This window comes from Seriola aureovittata, chromosome 11 (assembly GCF_021018895.1).
Source record: "Seriola aureovittata isolate HTS-2021-v1 ecotype China chromosome 11, ASM2101889v1, whole genome shotgun sequence".
Classification (NCBI taxonomy): domain Eukaryota; kingdom Metazoa; phylum Chordata; class Actinopteri; order Carangiformes; family Carangidae; genus Seriola; species Seriola aureovittata.
Window position 1 is genome coordinate 8,815,178 of NC_079374.1, and position 21,571 is coordinate 8,836,748.

General features: G+C 39.1%; 2 protein-coding genes and 1 long non-coding RNA gene across 7 annotated transcripts in view; 1 reads left to right on the forward strand and 2 right to left on the reverse strand.

Annotated features, from left to right (window-relative positions):
• Positions 1–2,558: 2,558 nt before the first annotated feature.
• LOC130177167 (uncharacterized) lies at positions 2,559–5,520 on the reverse strand. 2 transcript variants are annotated; one of them, XR_008828976.1, is made up of 3 exons: positions 5,413–5,520; positions 4,148–4,212; positions 2,559–4,008 (listed from the first exon to the last, which is right to left on the reverse strand). It is a non-coding gene; the product is annotated as an uncharacterized LOC130177167 (long non-coding RNA). The 2 variants fall into 2 exon arrangements; XR_008828975.1 differs by lacking the exon at positions 5,413–5,520 and adding an exon at positions 5,015–5,211.
• klf5b (Kruppel like factor 5b) lies at positions 4,234–10,169 on the forward strand. Of its 2 annotated transcripts, none has more exons than XM_056388643.1 (4): positions 4,234–4,402; positions 6,599–7,520; positions 7,622–7,681; positions 8,020–10,169. In XM_056388643.1, the coding sequence occupies exons 2-4, from the start codon at positions 6,611–6,613 to the stop codon at positions 8,196–8,198; spliced, it is 1,149 nt and encodes a 382-aa protein (XP_056244618.1). In that variant the 5' UTR covers positions 4,234–4,402; positions 6,599–6,610; the 3' UTR covers positions 8,199–10,169. The 2 variants fall into 2 exon arrangements, with proteins under 2 accessions (XP_056244618.1, XP_056244617.1); XM_056388642.1 differs by lacking the exon at positions 4,234–4,402 and adding an exon at positions 5,282–5,599.
• A 2,468-nt stretch (positions 10,170–12,637) lies between these two features.
• klf12b (Kruppel like factor 12b) overlaps positions 12,638–21,571 on the reverse strand; it is a 39,553-nt gene continuing 30,619 nt past the window's right edge. For all 3 annotated transcript variants that reach the window (XM_056388644.1, XM_056388646.1, XM_056388645.1), the window contains exons 5-6: positions 18,698–18,855; positions 12,638–17,052 (exon numbers count right to left, since the gene is read on the reverse strand). In XM_056388644.1, the coding sequence (XP_056244619.1) occupies positions 16,871–17,052; positions 18,698–18,855 (340 nt within the window). In that variant the 3' untranslated portion in view covers positions 12,638–16,870. The remainder of the gene's footprint in view (positions 17,053–18,697; positions 18,856–21,571) is intronic.

Here is a 21,571-nt window from a genome sequence, read left to right on the forward strand (position 1 = left end):
AACTGTATGCAACATTTGGTACCGTTCACTTCATTAATTTAGTGAAAAAAGTGCAAACACTCACTGCTTTCATCAACATTGCAATGCAGAGCCAAGATCTGTTATACAGTACACAATACAAACACAGGTTATGGCTCTCTGTCTCTCTCTCATCAGCTTGTGAGATCTAGCAACTTTTAGCATAATGAATTTAGCAGGGATGCCTTCTCTACACAGTCCATCAGGCCTGCCATCTAGGAGATTAAATTATGTCTGTAAGCATTACAGCTTTGATGCTGTATTTGGGCGGCATGCATGCATCCATTTGCAAAATTCTATATAACAAAATTAAAAACATGGACACCTATGGAAAATGGCTTGGCACTAGCACTTAAACTCCAACCACTCCAAACAGTTTGCTGACTAATGCATTTCTAATCATTTCTGTGATCAATGTTAGCTACTGTGCAATAAGATTAATCAGCCATATGCAAAGCTCGGATCACCTTGAACATGGCAAGAAGAAAGAGAGAAAAAAAGGGAGATAAAAAAAAAAAAGAAAGCGTCTTAGCTATTATGTATGATAAACACACCATACAGAAATAAAGTACACCTGCATTATTCACGTCTTTCATGCCGTTGGTTTTGTGTGTGTTTCAGCGGCATCACACCGTTGTGCTCCCCTCAGCTGTGCTTTGGCATCTGTGCGTGGCCATCTCACTGCTGAATAGCTGCCTGATTATTCCAAATCTAAGGGAATATTCAAACAAGGCCGATAATGCATTCTTCCATATGATTCTCCAGAGCTGGGACAGCTGTTCAGCAGCTTTCAATGCCATGTTCAGGAAGGGACAGATTTCTCTGCTAAATTAATAGGCCCCATTAAAAATCAGAGAGAAGTTTGACAAATGAAGCAGAGATTCAGTTTGTCGTAGGAAGGAGGCTACAAAATGACTATCTCGTATAGCTGATAAATAACTACACTTTAACCAAAATGATTGGGAAATTAATGTTTAACTCCATAATCTATAGCCACAGTGGATTTCAATGGCCATGTAGGCAAACTGAGCTGATGTATTGAATTTGCCTCAGGAAGAACACAAAGCCTGCACTATATGAGGAGTGTCGTTTACATCTCTAGACAATAACTGTCAGTGGCTTCGTCACGAATGCAGTTGTCCAAATCAAACAGATTACAGCCAGGTCAATTTCACAATCCCTGTCCAACAAAATGATAAAACTTTAATGACAAGAATTTGTCAGATGTATCAGACAGGAGGAGTTACTGGAGCTCAAGTGTCTCTTTGTTCGCTTCACTTTGGGCCACACAGTGGTTTGAGAATGCAGTGTAGCACTGCTATGCCCGAGCCTTGTAAAGTTTCAACTGGCAGATGAATACTTTTAGTCTAGCTTTCACCCCGTCTCCCTCTCTCTCTCTTTCTCTCTCTCTCTAGAACAACAAGGAGGTTGTCTGTCCAAGGGCACACCTGTAAGGTGCAGACCCTCGACAGGCTTACCTCAGTGGCCTCTCCTGCTGTACTCAAAAGGCAATTATTCCTCCCAGAAGATAGAGCACTGTCAACTTCAAACGGAGGACATTCTTTAGGCAGATTAGACTAAAATTATGTTTTATTATTTGGGCCCTGAAGAATGAATTGGACTCTATTTGGTCGTCTTTGTGGTGAAATCCAAGACAGTTTAAATGGCAGAGGTATGTTTGGAGTCAGGGTAATACTCCGGTGTCTTTATGAAAGGGCAACAGAGAGGATCAGATTAGAAGCTGAACAGCGAGAGTCTTTCAGTGCGGCTGTGCTATCATCTCTGTCTTCTTGTCCGTGCCTGTAGAGAGGTTAAATTAAATGGCTGTAATAAATGTTTTGGTCTTGCTGATGTGGTATGGCTGGCTATCAAACGAAAACACTGTGGAGAAACGGCATGGTGGAAGATCAGAGAGAGGAACAAATGGAGGGTGGGAGAACTATGTCAGCACATTACCAACATTAGAAACGGACTTGTTTTCACTTAAACCTCAATTATAATGGTGGCTCCAGAAACAATTATATTGATGAATGCTTTCTAAGTTACTGTAATTAAATTATTCCATTTAATTAACGAATTATATTGAATTTCTCCCCAGAGGACGGCATTAGCCTCATCTGCTGTTTTACAAACAGGAGTACTCTAATGTTGTGTGCTATGGAAATGATTACTAATGCCTAATGAAACTGTGTCAGATCAGATAAATGCTGTACAGAGTCAACAAGCCAAGCTTGTAACACAGCCAAACTTGAGACAAAATAATAAAGCCAAAGAAGAAAATTATTGATTGCATTTTTTCAAGGGCAGGCTTTGTGAAGCTGGCATCAAATAAATTATAATTCTGAGTGCCTGCCCGAGGTTTTAAATAGAATATAGAAAGTCAAACAGTGTATTAAGAAGGCTTTTTAAAATAATTATCTTTGTATCAATACATATATGAATATTTTATCATATAATAAATATAATTGGTTTTAAATGTACTTGTATGCGTCTTTAAAAACACATAGACAACAAAATTTTAATTTGAAAACTAACAGCAGTAAATCAAAGTGTCCGTTTATTGCGTAAAAAAACATCTCATTGCTGTTTCCACTCACTGGCTATAGAAGGTAATTATACACAATATAAAACTGGAGTGCATGACAGTCTTAGTTTGATGGTTCAGCAGTGCAAAGCTACAGTACGTAAATGCACAAATGAAGTTCAACTGCAGCTGACCATTGCCCTCTGGTGGGAATGCCAAGCACCTGCTTGAAGACAGACTAAATATAGAGCACACGTAAGATTTGTTTGTATTTCTTGTGTCACACTAAATGTCAAAACATTCAAGATAACACACAGACGAACAAAGACGGGACAGCTGTGCTCGGATACACACTGTTAGTCATAAGAATTTCCCAAACAAAACATACCAAATAATATGATCTGATCACTGGAAGTTTTTTTATCCTTTCAAAATAATAATAAAAAACAACACGCAGTGCTTACAGTAGCAATGTGCTGCATGTGTTTATTGTCCTGTGCCCCCTTGGGTTGGCCATATTAGTCCATGTGAGAGCGGAGAGGAGTTGTGATGCTGTAAGCACATACCATGCATTCTCTCTCCTCCGCTGTGCAGTTGTTGGGCATATTGTGAGGTTTTAATACAGGGGATATGGAGGAGGGCTCGGCTCACATTCGCTGTACAGGAAGAGCCACGGCCAAGAATGACAGTTGCTCCTCTTGGAGCTGAGACATCCATGGATTTAAATTGCACTTTGAAAGGTCAGCACATGACAGGCAATCAGTCAGCTCCTAATTGGATGATCAGCAGTCATTTGAATATGTTTCAGATTTTTTTATTGCATCATGAAAAAATATGAATATGTGAACATTTTCCTTGTGTAGACTCATTAATCAATAATATCAGCAGTTTTAAGATTTAGATTGCATGGCATCCTTAATAATGATAATTCTAATAATAATAATAAAAAGATTAATAATTTCAACATACTATCAAAATAAGAAACAGAAACAAAATAATATCCAATTACAATGATGATAAATGACTTTTATTTTGACATAATTTTTCAAAAATAACAAAGTGATTTATTGGAAAACAAGTGTAATACAGTAACAGAGGGTTGAAAAAATTAATGAAATTAAAACTACAAGAGGTAAAATGTGATGATAAACAAATTACTGTGAGATAGCAGAAGGCCATGAGATAAAATTAGTTTTCAGGGGGGATTTATAAGAGGAAAAAGACTTTGCATAAGATCCTGTGTCATTTCACAGCTTCACGGCTAAAGATAGCACTGAGTGAATATGAATTTTCAATGTAAAATGGTAGAATGTTATTTTATACAGGCTGTATAAACATTTTTTTTCCAGCATCTTTAGGTTTCACATATGACCTTATCTAACCTCAGAGATATTCACATCTGAAACATGTTCAGTCAAGCCTGCAGCGGGTGCAGTTACAGTATTTAATAAGAGGACAAACAGTGCCTGAAGAAAAACACAGATGGGAGTGGCAGTAAATGTCACATTTAAAAAAACATCTCTGCACACACTCGTTTTTTTTTTGTTTGTTTCTTATGGTGAAATGCTGCTTAGCCTCCACATCCATGCCAATGTTGTGTCATACCTGTGTTTCCAGTTCCAGCATGTTGCACTGGCACCATCACTGACGTGGGCTAATACTTCATACACCTGTGTGGGAAAAAAAATCGTCAATTCAATTCTGTTTTGTTAAGCTGATGTATAAAGCTGCTGTCACTGTGATCTCATGAGGGCTCCAGGTTGGATTACTGTTTCCTTTTCATTGCTTAGCCAAAAATCTGGAGAATACCTGAGGATATAAGGAACAAAAAAGGGGGCAAATAAAAACATCAAGTCAAAGGTAAGTAAGAAGTCAAATAAGTACAAAATGAATGTAGCTTTGGCAGCTCGCTTTGGTTTGTTGTAGGAGAAAAGTTCAAACTAGTGCAGGCAGCTTCTGAACACATAATCACTGTTGATTGTACGTGTGACACACTATGTTTTTTGAGTGAGATGCTGGGCTATTTTTTGATGGAAACATCTACTGCCAGTATATGTGTGTGTGCAGGCTTCACTGCTGGCTCAGGAATGTTGGCATCAAGTATGCAGTCCTGACAGACAGCTGCACTGCAGTGGCGTTTTTAACATGCCAGACCAGGACCCAAGTGTGCTGGAGGCTCAAAGAAAATCAGAAACTGCATCTAAAGATGATAGGAATACTAACTTGATCCACTGTGGGTGAAACGAGGAGAGCTCATCGCTTTTAATTTATCCATAGAAAGTCTTAAAGGTCAGAAAGGAGAAAACCCCCCTTAAAATACAATGGAAAAAAAACACAAAATTTACACTTTTATCTCTGCTCTTCTAGACCTTAAAAGTTTAAAGAGGTTTGTTACCAGTTTGAACAAATCACAAGTCATACAAAAGTTACACAAGGTACACAGGCCTGTTCAACATGACCCTGATGACTCACTTTATTTTGAAATCTGCCAATAAACTTCTCATTTATGGACACAAACACCTGACACGTTCATCCTCCTCGATTTGCCTCTTTAACCCCACGTGTTTGGTGATATTTTCCATTTCTTCCTCATCCATTTCAGCTTATCATACAACCACAGTATTCATTACACTAGGTGTATCCCGATCGCCCGGTTGTCCTGTTTATTATTTTGTACATGTTCAGCCCCGCCCTGCAGACGCGCTGATACCACGCAGTTGCGTAATTTGACAAGCCAGCGCAAAAAAGGGGAGAATGAGCGTTTGACAGCCGCTGCTTTGCCTGTGCAGATTGTGTCGAAACAAAACAAAAAATAATAATTACCTATGCTGAATTTATTTGTGAAAGATTTCGGATAGTTAGACAGTTACCTCTGCTTTTATGGCCGCTGCCGTAAGGAATAATGTTTGGGTTGCTCCGGGGCAGGACGCGCAGTTTCTCCAGAAAACCACCGCACCACTGGCAGCCGACGGTCTGAGAGGTGAAGATCATGGACAAGTGCTCTGTAACACGAGGGATGCCATCCCGGGAACTTCATCTTATCATGATTACAATTTGGTAGGGGATTGCAATTTTGTTTTTTTTTTCTTCTGCATCTGCCTCGGAGCATCACAGTGTTTACTGATGCCCGCTGGTTTGACGTAGATAGGTTGCATGTTGCTGATCAAAGCAAAAAAAAAAAAAAAAGAAAACAACCAAAAAACAGGCTGTTTTCATTTATAGATGTAAACCTAATATTGACGGTAGGGCCTGTGTGTTTACTCGTAATATTTACGGCTGCCGCCCCCCCCCCCCATCCCGTGACGGAAATTGTGAGCTTTGAATGTCTGTATTGATGCTGACATTCACTGACTGGGCTGAATCGAAAGCGGGGCATGGCTGGGATGTGAAACGTTGCACCCTGCTCCCGAAAACTTGCGAGGAAGAGATGCATAGCGCTGCAGAGCAACTGGATGTTCTAATTTCAGCCATGTATTTCCAAACAGCTCAGGCTGCTGCGTTTCAGAAGGGGTGTCTGCTGCTTGTAAAAGGAGGGGTGTATGTGAGTGAGTGAGTGTGTGTGTGTGTGTGTGTGTGAGAAGGGGGGGGGGGCGTCTTTGATGTGGCAGTGTGTAGACACCAAGTGCAGGCCCCAAATGCATCCACAAATATAGTCACAGTAGCTTGTTTTGTGAGACTCTTGATTCTTCAGCATCAGTCGAAACTGGTGGGTTTGGGGTGGGGGTGGGGGTGGGTGGGTGTGTTTGCTCATGGTTTTACATTAAGCAGCAGATCTTTTTTTTTTTTTTAAAGGTTCCTGGAATTATTATTTTTACAAGGAGAAGTAAAGGACCAGTGAGGCGTTGACAAATTCAGTGCTGACTCTAAATCCAAATCTTGCTGCATTCACAATATCAAAAGTTAAAGGGAAAAATATCTCAGAATGAGGCTCTTTCAAGAACCCATGTGAGAGCCTGAATCCATCACTAGACTTGTGTTTTTTTAATAACACTTGTGTTTTGATTAACAGACACAACTAAACCATGGCTGATCATATCCTTTGCTTTTGTTTTCCAGGGGAAATCAGATATGGACAGCTACCTGTCTCCCCACCCACAGGACATAGTAAATTCCAAAATGTTGTGCAGGGATGGCGCTCTGATGCTCGAGCCGCCCTTCAGCGAGGACTTTGCCTCCCCTTACAGCGTCAACATGAGCCTGCTCCTTCCTGACGTCACGTACCTGCACCCAGGCCTCTGCAGGACTATGAGGCAGATTAAAACAGAGCCGTCACACTCCCTGATGCACCCCACCTGTCAGGGCAACGGAGTGCCACCAACACTCCCAGGTGTTTTTAGCGCAGCTGATACAGCAAGTGGTAACTTTTTCATCAAGCAGGAAGTGCCAGATTTCCAGGATGTTCCCCTGTTTCAGCTTTTGAACTCTGATTTGGAGCAGCTCGTTCACGGGTCGCAGCTGAACTCCATCCCCATGGTCCCGTTAAGTCTTCCAAATGGGAACGTCCATGTAGGCTCAGCGCAGAATTCTGCTAAACACACAAGCGGTCCTCATGGTGAATGTTTTCAGTTTAATCAACACTTAGGCCATCAGCAGAGACCTACCTATTTGCCACCTTCTCCGCCAAACTCCGAGCCCCCAAGTCCAGACAGGGGGAAGGAGCTCCTTAGCAATCTGTCCCCACCTCCCTCCTATGAAGCCAGCATCGCCTCTAAGTTAACTTTTCAGACCCATAATCCCATCGATCCAGGACAGACCTCCAGTTTAGCTTCAATCCAAAGTGCAGACCAAAATTCCAGTGTTGGATTCGTCCAAAGTCCAGGTGCTGGACCAGTCCAGCACTCAAGCCTGACACCTGTTCCGACGACACCGGGTGTTGGTCCGCTGTCCCCAGAGTTGGCCCAGTCAGCTTCGGTCAAGTACAATCGAAGGAATAACCCTGATCTGGAGAGACGGCGGATTCACCACTGTGATGTCCCAGGTGAGTCCTCTGGTCTTTTGCAGCATTAAAAACTGAAATGTTCCTTTTTAAAACATAACATTACAAGTTCTTAATGAGCTCTCCTTTTTGTTTTTTTGTAGGATGCAAGAAAGTATACACCAAGTCTTCTCATTTAAAAGCCCATCTACGGACCCATACAGGTAAAGTGTTTGGAGTTGCATTCTTATTTTGGGGTGAAAGTGGTGATGTTGCCAGGCAGAAAAATGTACTTGGCATGCAGATGCATTCTGTCTGCTGACAGACCTGGCCCACATCTCACTGCTGTCAAATCACATAAACCCTGCAGCTCTCATAAAGGGGGCAGGGAGAAAGACAGGACACGCTGTGATTTATGGCTCACAGTTGAGGCGTGGTATCAGTTTTTTCATCATCAAAACTCCTTCATTAGTCTTTTGAGAGATGAAGAAAAATATTCTGTACTTTTAAGGGAAATGTATCTCAACATGTGCTGTTTTTTTGTTGGTTTTTTTCACTGAAGGAGAGAAGCCTTACCGGTGCTCGTGGGAGGGATGTGAGTGGCGCTTCGCTCGTTCTGATGAGCTGACTCGCCATTTCAGGAAACACACGGGGGCAAAGCCTTTCCAGTGTGGAGTATGTAACCGCTGTTTCTCCCGCTCCGACCACCTGGCCCTCCACATGAAGAGACACCAGCGCTAGAGACACCCCCTCCTGCAAACCAAGTCAAATCAAATCTTTTTTTTATTTCTCAGTAAACAAGGACAAAGAACTGGCACTTACATATCAGCAAACTGACAAATGAAAAACTGGTGGATTATTCCTCTCATTTCCCAGTGGAGATATTCTTAGCAGTGCTGGCCCACATGTCATTGTTTCTTTTATTGTAAAAAGATTAAATATTACTGTTGCCTTATTTTATTTCCACGTGTGTGCCCATTTTCATAAGGTGTCAGTCTAAAAAATCATTAGCCAAATGTAATGATGGAATTATATTAAATCTTTTTAAAGCCTTTATTTTCATTAGATTATGAACAACTTTTCAGGAAATAATTCTCATTTCAGTTTTGTCATTGTACCGATTCTATGTGTGTCATATGGGCATTTATTTAATGAACTCCAACAGCAAACTGCCATACTGTAAGTGTTGAGGTAGATGGAGCATTGTTACGAACTGGGAGATCAAAGCATGTGTTGTTTTGGCCGGAGGGTGTGTAATATAAAAAGTAACACATCAGTTAGTTAAAGTTGTACTGAGAACAAGTTGTGGATTTCATAAAAGGCACAGCAGGAAGATGTGAGGAGTAAGTGAATACTGGGACGAGCACTGTCTGCAAGCTGGTGAGGCATGTGGTGAGCGCAGTGCTTGCAGGCTGACTTTAACACTGCCAGAGTTATTGAAGACTTTGTCACTGAGGGTAACTTGACTCAAAGCAAAACAAAACCTGAAATAAAGGGGAGATAATGGTTAGCAGATATTAATCATATTCATTTGGAATGCATTGTCAACGTTCTGTATCTGTGCTCTTATAACTTAACGCATACGTGGACATTACAGAACGTGTTCAATGCTTTTAGGCAGAGATTAATCTAAATGGTGGATTTTTCTTTCATGATCAATACATGGATTTTATTGAATTACTGAAAAGATTCAACGTATTTTGATGGGAGTTGTTTTACCCCATGTTAACTTCAGCCACTTCAGGCGTACAATTTTGAATACGTGGGATTTCAGCAGTAGATCAGCGTTATTTTCTTTCCCCTGGAAGTTGATATGTTTGACAAGCTGATGTTCGCTCATCTTGATTTTATTTCGGTTGCAAATCATGTGTCCCAGCATTAGATATTTTGCTCTGCTCACAACAGGATTACAACATCACTGATGATCTGTCTTCCTCTGTGGTTTCAAAGCGGTGTCTCTGAGTTTGGGATTCTTTTATATTTTTTTTTAGACTTAGATTGAGCACCTGCCAGTCTGAACGTCTGTGAAAGCTTTTGGTTTCTTTGACTACTCTCCATCTATTCAAACACCGTTTCAAAGTGCCTTTAACTGCTTTTTTTTTCCTTTTTTTTTTTGGATGAATGAAAAACAAAGCTGCCCCTTTGGGACAATGTTCTTTTATCAGGTACTCTCTGCCAAGATGCTGTACGTTGGCTGCCCCTCCTCATTTTCACAATACATTAATTTCTATTTATGACCAAATTTATTCATAATTTGAGTCTAGCTGAGCAAAATTGATTTTTGAAGTTTCTATAATTTGTTAAGATGTATATATTTTGTGTCTGCTGTTTGAGGATACAATCCATTGATTGTTTTAGGGTGTATAAAGATTTTAAACTTTGTTTTAAATTGCAGAGACTGTTTATTTTTTATTTCTTGGCAAAGTCTGAGATGGATCAAATTATTGAATTGAATATTGCCACAGTCCGACGCTGTCATCACTTTCTCCAGCCAAGGTAGCAGCTCAGTGGAGTATGTGCCAGTGAATTATTGCAATACTTTTAAAAAATATACAGTATATACATGAAATATTTTGACATGGTTGATACACATGAGAAGTGTATTTTATGTCTTAGCTTCATAAAATGAAGATGTAACCTGAATTGATAAATAAAAAAATGTGCTATGAAGCCATGTAACTCTCATAATGCAAATAAAGGTTTTGTGTTGAATATTATAAATTATGTTGAATATTTTAAAATGTCTGACTTTTAAAATGTTACAGAATTTTGTTTCCAGGTTAAAATTCCACATTAAAAAAAAAAAAAAGATTCAGCTGTTAAATTCAGCACAGTGGGGATCTCACACCTTTACAGTATTTTAATATATCTATTCTAAACAATATCTTATTGTTAAAGGTGAACCTAGATCATATTGTTGGAGAGCAGGTCATATCAGAAGTTGACATTTTCAGATGTCAGAGCACTGACATCAATCCTTTTCAGTTAAAGTTTAAAGTTGAGTGAAAAGATTAAACGAAAGCGATTTTGTTATTACAGATTTTTTTTTTTTTTTTAAATAGCATTGGTAGACCACAACTTGTCAAGAAAAAAACAAGTATGGAACAGATATTTTGGTGGAACATTTGCAAAATTTGGCTCTTTTAAAATCAAAACTGCTCCACACATTTTTATTCACACGTCACATTTCTCAGCGTTAATAATAATCTTGACTGTGCAAATTCTTTTTTGCTCTTCCTGGAACAGCAACATGTGATTTGCAATTATTCTGTAATTGTTCAGGAGCACGCCCTTCATGCAGTTGTATACTTAATATCGAATACTAACAATTCAGTGTAATTAAAACAAGACGACTTCTTTCTCTTTTAATTCTCGGTATATCATCCTTGATGTGAGTCACAGCAAAAAGTGCTGACACAAGGCGCCAAGAGAAACTGTACAAACCAGAGAAGATGTCTGAGCTTGTCCTGGTGCAGAGGAAGTTCCCAGTGTGGATTATTATACTATCGCTCTTATTTGCTTTAGCTTCTTCTCACTGTACTGTACTTGACTTGTACAGTATAGTTTGCACAACATAGGCTGTTGTGAGTGATAAATCACTCATGTGATATATGTGTGCACACCAAAATGCTTAGCAGAGTGGGAATTGAAACCTTGTTATTGTAATCATCGGAATCCTTTACTGGCAGACAGAAACATTCATCCAGATCCATTTATAATAAAGCACCGTACAGGATGTACTGGGCGTTTTCTTTCTAGTGCAACCTGTTCTCACAAAGTCTATACACTACATGCTATGTTAAAACTCCACTCCACTCTCTGATGGTAGTAACAACAAACAATGTAGGTTACACAGATCTACATGATGCTTTTCTTGGACATTTAAACATGTGTGAAACCAAACCAAAGATTTTCAATACATTTAATAAGATGATATAATAATCAGTGTTTGAAATGGGAAAAAAGTGCCTGGAATTAATTGGTTGCTGTCCTCATCTGGGAACTGATACACCTGGCAGCATAAAGATGCTCTTAAATGTAATAGTTTTATCATATATTAATATCACCATATAGCATGTTTTACCCCTTCCCTTTTAAAATGTAACATGTTTACTCAGATACATTTTAACTGACGTACGTTGTACTTTTATCTTAAGAACATTTTAACACAGTGATTTTACTTCTACTGTAGTAAAATGTATTTTCAGTAACAGTAGTTAGTGACCTTTCACTTGCTGATGTGCTTCAGTCAGTGTAGTGTCTTATCTCCAGTCAATTTCTGTTACTGATAGCGTTTATTGCTGCTCTGTCTGAACACAGTTAATGGTGCCGTTTTCTTCCTCACAGGGACTCACTACCTGCTGTACATTTAAACTTACACTAGTTCTGCTCCAGCACTCACAGCTCTCTGCTCCGTTTAGCGACTTTCACTGAGTTGTTTAGACGCTATTCAGATGCTAGTTACTTTAGCTTAGCAGTTAGCGATAGCTTCTCTCTCTCTCTCTTGCTCGGTGTGTCTTGAACCAACAGATTAACTTGTTCATCAGAGTGTGGTGTTGTTGTAACTTCAGTGTAGAAGATTGTGATGTTTATTACAACTTCAGTGATGTCTGCTGTCTTACCTTCGACAAACAGCTCCGCTGTTAACGAAACCGCTCTAGTCTGTGACCGTCTGCGTACACAGTAGCCTTCAGTGTGATAGGCTATTACTCGTGACGTATAACCAATCAGATGGTGCTGTGGGCGGGACACCGCGGCACAGTTTGTTGAGTTTACTGTCTTTTCTCCTGACAATTTTTTACAAAAACGAATCGCCCAGATCCTGAAATGGAGAGGGCAGAAGAGTACTGGCAGCTAGTGAGAAGTGCTGGTAAGAAATAAAAAGTAACGGTACAAGAGTAACATAAAGAAGTGCCGGTATTGCTTACTAGTGCATACCAGCCCACTTCAAGCACTGATAATAATAAGTCTATGGTTGTACCATTTTTTTTTCTTCCTGTAGTGATCAGATGTACTCTGTGTACTGTATATCAGCTATCATTTAAAATGGCTTCCCTAATACCAAGATTAGGTTTCTGAATGCCAGTGAATGTGAGTACAGTGCTCAGATGTCTCAGTGACATCGAAACCACATACCATCCATCTCAGTCATAGATAGCAACTAGTTCCATACCAGTGTGTTACATACAAAATGCAACTTTATTAACCTTCATGCCTCCATTCATATTTATATACATGTATATGTTTGAACTTATTTTAATTTCACAGCTCCATCCATATGAAAAATACAGAGAAAAAGGCAAAAACACTGACTGGATACTTAAACAACTCTTGGAGAAAAGAAAAGCGTAACAGAAAGAAAGAAAGGACACCTGTTCTTGGAGTTTTGAAAAATATCAGGATTAAAAATCTTCTTTTACAGATGTGGATTTCCATGAGCAGAATCTCCCTTTTGAAGCGATGCTGAGCAATATCACAATTTTTTTTTTTTTTTTTTTTTTTTTTAACAGCAAGAATGGAAAGATCTGAATATATTTACACTACACTCACTTTACATAAATACAGGAACAACGATTACTGTACGTAATATCAGCAAACTTGAAACATATGCATTGGTTTCACTACTTAAATTTTTCAAAACCAGGAAATCAAAAGCAGATGTTACACAGAAAGTAAAATAGATATTGAACTGATACAAAGTGTAAGATCAGTATTCATAAACAAAGGCATCACTCTGGAATCCCAGCCACTGGATTTTTTTCTCTCCTATGAATAAGATTCCTCATTATCTTCCATGGAATCACTATGTTGATTTAATGTGCTGAAGCTGAAACATCAAGAGGCCTTTGTAACTCAGTTTTGCTCCCCTTAGAGGAAGTGACTTATTGCAAGCAAAGTAATAATGCAGTGCGTGCTATGAACAGCCCGTGAAAGTGTAATGGGAGGATGCTGCATTTGACACAATGGCATAAGGCTCAGTGCGAATAAAGAAAGCGAAACATTAGAGGTCCGACTTGCATAATGTTGTCTGTGCTTTTTTTCATGATTTCTCATTTGAAATTTATTAATTTGAGCACACATGCTGAAATTGAAACTCCTGCACAGAGCAGTTGGTATTACAAGTGTGTGATATGAGGCACTATTCATTATTATTGCATAACTTTGACCCTGGTTACCGTTACAAAATTATGCTTTTAAAACGAGGAAAGAGACGCTGGAGGGAAATACAATTCACCCTGTCCTGTGGAGACACCACCTTCAAGTCTAATTGAATTTTTTGAAAAACGGTTGTATTAAGGCATGCAACGTCATATACTGGATAGGAGAGTACATGTGTTGTTGATATGTGCTTGAATCAATAGATTTTTTTTTTTTTGTCCGGGTATAGCAAAATAGCAACACAGGGAATCGAGTACCTTAATATGGTCAATGTACTGTATATAAATAATTTGTTGATTATAGCAAACACTGGTTCAGCCTTAGGAATAAAAATGATTTGATCATGAACTTAGTTGACCACAAACCAAAAAAAAATGCAAACCGTTATATAACACCACATATGATAATTTACATGATGAATACCATTAGCCCCATTTCACTGTATATCAAATTAGATAAATTACAGTCTCTGAAAAAGACTTTACATGTATAAATGTATTTCCTGCATCTACTAATCAAAAGCCCTATTTTTCCAATGTATATACAGGCTGTAGAACTTTGTAATAAGTTTTTATCTTCACTATCACATATATTACAACATTTCAAAAGATCCTTTTTACAGAAGAAAAAGAGTTATATGCAATGACGAAGTGCCCCCTCAATCATAAAATGATCTTATACATTATATGGATGATAAAATACGATGATGATTATTTGTTTATAAATCGACATCTGAAATAAAATAATTTGAAAAAAAAAATCATACTAATAAACAAACAAGGTGCTGATATGCTTTTGCCAAAATGTTAATACAAACTGGGCATAATGACGCTGTGCACAAACAATATACATAAATAATGATAACAGACATTACCATCCTCCATTACATTAAAAAGGGGGGGGGGGTGTCACATACATTGTGTGGAAATGACTTCCTGGATTTGGCTACTTTACTGAAAGCGAGGGTGTTCGATGCAAATGCAGGTGTGTGTGTGTGTGTGTGTGCATGAGAGTGTGTTGTATGTGTGTAAGTGTATGGTTTTCAAGGTGCTATTATCAAAAAGGTTACCATTTCTTTTTACTGGCTTCGGTCCAATAAATACATTTAGCAGCACTATCAAATGATATGGGTTGGCCTGATGCTCTCAAGTTTATGTCTGCAGCTCTTTCTCAGCATTAAGAGCGATGGAAACACCTGCAAAAAAAGTCTTGTTATTATGAGTATAAAAATATTTTTTTTAATTAAGCTTCCTGATTAAGGTTAAGTGATGTTCTATAAGAGACATATCTGCCAGTAACTGCATTTAAAATGTAGCCGTAGTGCACATACATAATGTATTAATGTATGTGCATGTGTATGTATTATTTTTATATATGTCATATGTATGCATGCATATGTGACTCCTCTGGTTTTCAGTATTTTATGTAGCCAAATCTCAGGTACATCAGATAATAATCTTAACATATATCTGGTCTGAGGTGATAACATTTCAAGTGACTTTCTGTATTTGAGACAAACAAAATAAAACAAAATAAAATTAAATGATTTTATAGTAACTCAGTAACTGAGACACATCAGATTCGAGTGCTGGAGCTACAAACCAAATCGGTAACACAGGGGAGTCATGGTACTGAGCGAGGAGTTGGCCTGGCTAGAAACCTCTCCTCGGATATTGACATCAGCAAACAGAACAAAGAGGAGGTGGACGTTCCTTCTCATTCCTTTGTTCAGAATGTATTGCTCTTCGGTATTGTACATCAGGTACCACGCTATCCCTGTAACATTGCAGCCGGTGTCAATGTCAGCTTATGGTCAAGTGCTGCTGTGCAAAACCACCAACACAAATTCCTTTCACTGTCAAAACCCAGCTGAGAAAACAGAGCTGAATAATAACAACAGATAGATCAGGACAGAATGAAAGCATGAGTCTGTAAGGTGCCTCTATTCTTTTTTTTTTTTTTTTCACATACTGAAAATCTCCTCTGATTGTTTCAAAGTTCACTGTACATGAGGGGTTGTATTTTTCTGAGTCAAACATAGGCAATAAGCAGGCATTAAAAAAAAAAGAAAAAAGAAAAAAAAAAGCAAGATTCAATAAACAAAACGAACGTTGTCATACTGAAAGTATATTTATCCTTTAAGATTGCACTTTACTGATTGCTAATCACAGCACAAAATCAACCAAAGATTTCAAGAGGCTCAACATAAAGAATAGCACTGATGTTATTTGGGGTAATCCGGCCCTGTGAGTAAGTCATAAATGGTGTGTTTCCTTGCTGGTGGGATGATATGCACGTCCATTTCTTTTTTTTTTCCATCGTTTGAAACGAAGCAATGAATATCTGAAACAGTGGAGGTGTTGATGAGGTTGATCCATTCAGGTTGTGGCTATTTTGAGTCATGCTGTTTTATTGTTTGCTGGCTATGGGAAAAAAAGGTGAAAGTCCAGCCCTCTTTTAGCTTTTTAAAATGGGATGCCTCTAACAAAACAGCAGACTCCAGCGGGAAAAGGAAACCATCTGTGATGAAATGGCGCCCTCTGCTGGTCATAAGTCAGACTCACAGGGAGGCACGGCGAATCAATACTGCCTGTAACTCCAACTAGGCCCAAAATCGTTTCCTGTGATCCAGTCCAGGCCTAACTTCTTTCTGCTCACACAGAAAAATCCATTCCATACAACGGGATCTTTCACATTATGAATGCTGGAAAAGCAGCCATTTGAACAATAATGAAAAGAAAGATACCAAAAATGAGACAGTTGCGATTGCATTATATATATTTTTTTGTCCAAATGAAGAGTGCGAGTTCATTTTAAAAATCAAAAGTGAAACATTTATGAACAGTGCTGTAAAATACAGTTCCCTATTATACTCCAAACAATGACAATAAAAGATCCTGCCGTCTATTCCTTCCAACCCAAAGAGGATCCAGAAGTGACCCTGTTTTGTGCTCCACAAGCTCTGTGCACCACTACATCTTCTCTCCTTATGACGGATGAGAGTGTGTGTGTGTGTGTGTGTGTGTGTGTTTGTGTGTGTGTCTGTGTGTTTGTGCGCGTGTATGTTTGTGTATGTGTGTGCACATCCAGGCCAGCTGAAAAACATTCATAGGGAGATCCCGCTCCCCCGGCTGCCTGTGTGTGTGTGTGTGTGTGCGTGTGTGTGTGTGTGTGTGTTTGTTTGTGTGTGTGCATGTGTATGTGTTTGTTCCGTTTCATCTCTCTCTCTTTCTCTTTATCTCTCTCCGTCTGATTCACACCAGCATATGTCTCCGTCGGTGCAGAGCCAAGTGGTCAGATCTGGAGAAGCTGCGGTCACAGTCTGCACACTTGAAGGGCTTGACCCCCGTGTGTTTTCTGTAATGCCTCGTCAGCTCGTCAGAGCGAGCAAACTTCCACGTGCAGCCGTCCCAGGTGCATTTGTATGGCTTTTCCCCTGGAGAGGAGAGAGAGAGAGAGAGAGAGAGAAAACACAGGGCACGTTCAGCAGATTGTAGATCACATGGTCAGAACTGTCACATATGTTGGTAAGTTAGTAACTATCTATGAGGCTCGCATCTATAATGCGTAATAAGAATAGCTATAAACCGTTACACAATATTATACCTTATAACGACAATCACATGGTATTCTATAATCATGAATGCTTTTAACATTATGGTGCTTTCTGTTACTATAACAGGCGGACAGTGTGGTGAAAGTATTCTGTATGACACCTCATTGTCTACTTAAATGACCACACCAGTGTATGTGTGTGTGTGTGTGTGTGTGTGTGTGTGTGTGTGTGTGTGTGTGTGTGTGTATGTGTGTGTGTGTGTATGTGTGTGAGAAAGTTTCAATAATGTTTGCCAATTAGCAGACTTGAAACTTGCTTAAGTTGCATGATCCACTTCCACAAACATCAAGTGTGCATTCATTTTTGTAAGCGTTACATTATCGTTGCGTAGAAACGTAGTTAAGGTGTAATGACACTACCTTGTTGTCCAACTCAAGCAAGTTTGAAGATTCTGCTAATACATATACATATTTTATGAAACCATTTGGATGTCCTGAATGGTACAAGAAATGCATTCAGATTTCTAAAGCGGCAGCAGGGTTTCCAAAGTGGTTAGCTGTATTAAAGTAAAGTTTATGTGATTTGTAGTCAATGTGCTGAACCACTTGTATGGAACCTTCAAGGCTCCATGCTATAACTTAATAGTAGCATAGGAAGGAAGTCCGTTGCACTTTTAACGATGCAGTAAACAGGCTCGTGTTGTCTGGTGTAGTGGTGTCATTTCACTGGTTCTCTGTAAGTAAAATAATGCATCATTTCCTGTGTGATACTACAATGTTGTGCCAATCCAATCCACTGTAGAGGCAGCAATATAAAGAGTCAACTAGCCTACTGGTAAATTTAAAAAAGTTAATATTTCAGTATGGGAAAGTTATTATATACAGTTTTAAAGTATAGTTGTACTGGTCATCTTTTTAATCAAGACTGTAACTCAATTTCCTCTGTGCTGTTAGCTTCCACTTTAAATGTCTAGTATGTATAATTGTTTTAAAATGGGATGTGGTAAACAAATAGCATAATGGTTGTATCAATACCAGCATACACCATTTGCTTAGAGCGGAGAATGAGCCATCAGGGAAGCCTTAAGGTTACTAACTGTTACAGAGAGTCTCAAGATATTCATAAGGAAATGAGAGAATAAACAGTCATGGGGAACTGAGAATTTTGACCGACTAAAGTATAATCACACTTGCTGTTCTTACAAGACATCAGGGTACACTATTAAATGCATTCAACAACTCTTATAAAGCATTATGCATTGTAATACATTATGTATTTGAGATATGCAGTTTTCTACCTATTTGGATTCCCATCTGGCTTTGGAGCTTTGGATGACTGACCTCTGTTTCCCACTCATGATACATGAAAAATATGTCAATCTATGAACATTTTGTCCTGCAGAAACCCATGTGTGGATGTGTCTTCAAATGTCTGTGCACAGATTAGTCTGATCACAAACTCTCAAGCACAAGCATAGGGTAGCTACAGATACAGTAGTGTTACATCTACACTGAGTCTTACTGACCTGTATGCGTCCTTCGGTGTGCTTTTAAATGGGAGCTTTTGGTGTACACCTTATTGCAGCCCTCAAAGTCACATCTGTGGATTCTTCTCTTTTTGGAATCTGGTGACTCTGACCTCCGGGGGCGCCGTATGCTGTCAATACTGAACGGGGACATGGAACTGCAACAGGAGAATCATCATGTTAATATCTTTGATAACTTTGCACCACATCAGTGTGTCCAAAATCTATACTACATGGTAATTCTGACCAAATAAAGTATAATCAAAACAGTCAGGATGCATATTTAAAAAAAAAAATAAAACCCTGGGAAACTGAGGAGCCATTTTGGATGTGATGAAACAGCCCAGGAAACAAGAAACTATTACATTTCTGGGGGAAACAATGATTGTCTCTGTGTGTTTATCTGGCAGTATCATTATAAAATCATAGTTTTCTGTAGTCCAGGAGAGTGAAGCTTACTGAAGCATCTCTGATTGATTTCTAATACTGTAAGGTGGCACAATCCCTGCAGTAAAGACCAGTCATTCTTTTAATTGAAATTGAAGAGTTTTGACGATGCAAATATTGTATCATTTCTTGTTAAGCATGTTCATTTCCTGTCTACAGTAAGTAATAACTGCAAACACAGTATACAGCAAGTGTTAATTTACTCCAGTAACGCACATGCAATTACCATGTAAGGTGGCAGAACAGTGGCCATGCCTGCAGGTGGCAGTGTAAAACCACTGCAGCATGACTGAGGAAGTATGAGGTAAGAAGGCTGGTATTCATATTGCTCACAGACTTTCATCAATCAAACGTGGAAACTATTTTTTTCTCTCAATGTTTTTCAGTGAGGTTAATGACTCCTGAGTTATTTCTACCATCAATATATTTTGTCATGGCATTTCCTCTCCGATAAGTAATCAATATCACTGTTGATTATATAATTTGTCACTGCTAACAGTGAAGCCCTATAGCAAAGTGTGTGTGTGTGTGTGTGTGTGTGTGTGTGCATGCTTTTGCATGCATGTCTGACTTGTTAGTGAGCGTGAGTATTTGCAAAGTAGTTTCCCATCTGTGGTGAATCTAAATTTGCTTATGCATAACTTCTGAGACGATAATGCAGTATGTAAACACACAAATAAATCCAGGAAAGAAACAAAGAGAAGGTAGGGTGGTGGTATATGGTCTCACCAGTGATCGTCATCAACTGTGATACAGCAAGCACCTTTCACACAGCGACAAACACATGACTGTTACACACACACAGACACACACAGCAAATTGGCAAGAAGGAGAAAGATACAGTAGAGACAGAAAACAAGAACATCTCTGTTTACTAGAGGGGAGGAGTAATATCTGTGGGATATATTTAACAGGGCTCTCTCGGGCAGTGGAGGAGCACAAATGCTTTTCTTTCAGGTCTCAGAGTCTCTGTTGTGGATATTGAGAAAAAAGGTGAGAGTGTGAAGGGGGAAAGGGGAAGGAGGGAGTGTAGGAGAGGAACTGCTTCAGTTGTGTTAGAGAGATTTGAAAGAGGAGCAGGGTCTGTCAGACAGGGCCTCCAGTGTCCAACTGGAGGCCACTTCCTGTCTCTCTGTCTTTCACCCAAGCATGATTTGTCAAACGCAGACTCTTCTGTGTGTGTGTGTGTGTGTGTGTGTGTGTGTGTATATATATACATATATATATATATATATGTGTGTGTGTGTGTGTGTGTGTATGTGTGTGTGTTTGTGCAATCAAGATACACACACACGGGCTATACAAATACACAGAATTACAGAAAAACACACATACATACAGATCACCTGTTGCTCTTGGCTTACTGCCAATCTGAAGCTGTGCAGGAAATGAGCACACGGGTCAGATATGAAGTGAACTCTAACTCCCCTCTCATTTCTTTCTCTCTCTCTCAGTCTCTCGCTCTCTCTCTCAGTCTCTCGCTCTCTCTCTCTATTGCGTGTTTCCAAGTTCAGAAAATATCACACCGCACCGTGATGTCAAAACTCAGCATTAAGACAAAGAAGTGTATTCATGTAGCTGAAGGCAGACTGCGAGTCTTGATTACAAATGATTGATTAGGAGATTACCGGGCCATCTACTAATCTCATGGAGAAATGTAGACAACCATCTAGAATCTGAGGTACTGTAAGCCTGTGTGCGTGTGTGTGTGTGTTTGTGTTCAGGAAAGTGAAGAAGAGTGGCAGGATTTACAGTGGAAACACTCTGAGTTCAGCCACTGAGCAGATGAGGCGGATGTTTACATTCTGACTTCATCCATGAAGTGACTCCATGATTATGATATAATTTAGGGAGGTCTGCGTACAACAGCTTCTAAAACAAAGACTAAACGACGTCTCATTACTCATTTAATGCAGCTGCTTCCCTCCCACTGTCGATAATTCTGTCGTCATTGCTGCGCCATCTCGAGAGCCCGCTGACAGATTTCTGGTTTCATCTATTGTGTGTGTTCATGTAAATTTAGTTTGTCTCTGATTCCTCCTAGACCACAGACATTGCACACAAACGCTCTCACCACTGCAACAAAGGTAAACAGTTATAGACTTCAAAATCCACTTAAATGACATTTTAACGATCCCTGTGAGGACATGAGTCACGTAACACATTAAAGAATAAAACAGGCCAAAATAAAGAAGTATAGAAATGAAATAAATAAAATGTAACTTTAAGCTAACGCAAGCTTGTATGAATAAAAGTAGGGCTGAAATAATTACAGAAAATTTATTCCAGACTGTTTTGATAATTTATTAATTGTTAAAGTCACATGTCAAACATTTGCTAGTTTCAGCAAATGTTTTATATCAGGGTAAACTGAAAATCGTAGCCTTTTTTTTTTTTAATTGTTGGTCCGGTATAATTCGACATATG

What these genes read in the sequence shown, in the direction of transcription:
- klf5b (XM_056388642.1), top strand. Translation starts at nt 5,423, where the DNA reads ATGGCCGCTGCCGTAAGGAATAATGTTTGGGTTGCTCCGGGGCAGGAC. An exon ending in CTTATCATGATTACAATTTG is followed by an intron (nt 5,600 to 6,598) that starts GTAGGGGATTGC and finishes TTTGTTTTCCAG; the next exon opens with GGGAAATCAGATATGGACAG. An exon ending in CCATCTACGGACCCATACAG is followed by an intron (nt 7,682 to 8,019) that starts GTAAAGTGTTTG and finishes TTTTCACTGAAG; the next exon opens with GAGAGAAGCCTTACCGGTGC.